The following is a 1,129-nucleotide window of genomic DNA, read 5'->3' as shown; positions in this document are numbered from 1 at the left end:
TAAGCTTTACGACCGGCAAAATAACACTCCTTAAATTATAGCCGAATCAATTGCATTGAATCAGATATTTAGGTTATCAAATTGTATGTATAGTTCATCCACCTTTATTGTTATTAAGAATTCTAGGTCTAAGATTAGCATTTAAGGTTCCTTCAAAGATGTAAGCAATTATACATAAGGATGTGAAAAATAACAACACTACTTTACAGGGAAAATTTGACATTCCAAACTGAAAAATAAATCACCGAGCAACTTTAACGGTCCACCTCCCCCCTCCCCCCTCCTCCACATCACAAATTCCACTTAGCCGAGCCGGACCCTCCCCGCTATAGTGACGTCACAGTAAGGTGTAAGGTGCCCCGAATTAAATAACTTTGATGTACAGGTGAATACTCGTGCCTGCTGGTGGCGCTCATCTTCAAGAGGGAATTTTCATACTACCTGATCCAGTACTACATCCCTTGCTGTATGTTGGTGATCGTGTCGTGGGTGTCCTTCTGGCTGGACCAAAACGCCGTGCCCGCCCGCGTGGCCCTCGGCGTGACCACGCTGCTCACCATGTCGACGCAGACCTCCTCCATCAACCAGTCGCTCCCGCCCGTGTCCTACACCAAGGTACCCCGCCCTTGCCCATCGTTAGTCGCCCACTTAGTAACCTCCCTTGTTAACTATTGGACAGGTGAATACAGCTGCCTTCGCGTAGACCTGGTCTTCAAGAGGGAATTCTCATACTACCTGATCCAGTACTACATCCCCTGCTGTATGCTGGTGATCGTGTCATGGGTGTCCTTTTGGCTGGACCAGAACGCTGTCCCTGCGCGGGTGTCCCTGGGTGTTACCACGCTCCTGACGATGTCCACGCAGACCTCCAGTATAAACAATACGCTGCCGCCCGTGTCCTACACCAAGGTCAATCCGTGACTGTCTCGGTGTGTCCTGCATCTGTGGAGACATTAGCCAGGTCCTGGCGGGGCGTCCCCCCAGCACGCCACACCCACGCGGCCTTGTTTGCATGTTTGCCCCCACCCCCGTCACGCGCTGCCACAGCCACTGCCCCGTGTATGTCCCGTGTACGTCCCGTGTGAGGAGCCGCTCGCCGACCAGGCAGGGGGCACATTTCTCTCCTGCT

General features: G+C 52.1%; 1 protein-coding gene across 1 annotated transcript in view; it reads left to right on the top strand.

Annotated features, from left to right (window-relative positions):
• LOC119586187 (glutamate-gated chloride channel-like) overlaps nucleotides 1–1,129 on the top strand; it is a gene marked incomplete at both ends in the record, with an annotated part of 81,629 nt that overhangs the window by 68,208 nt on the left and 12,292 nt on the right. Inside the window, 1 exon segment of the mRNA XM_037934889.1 lies at nucleotides 386–615. Within this exon segment, the coding sequence (XP_037790817.1) occupies nucleotides 386–615 (230 nt within the window).

Source organism: Penaeus monodon, chromosome 21, assembly GCF_015228065.2.
Source record: "Penaeus monodon isolate SGIC_2016 chromosome 21, NSTDA_Pmon_1, whole genome shotgun sequence".
Classification (NCBI taxonomy): Eukaryota; Metazoa; Arthropoda; class Malacostraca; order Decapoda; family Penaeidae; genus Penaeus; species Penaeus monodon.
Note: the sequence above shows the minus strand (reverse complement) of the source record. Positions and strands in the feature narration are given on the sequence as shown.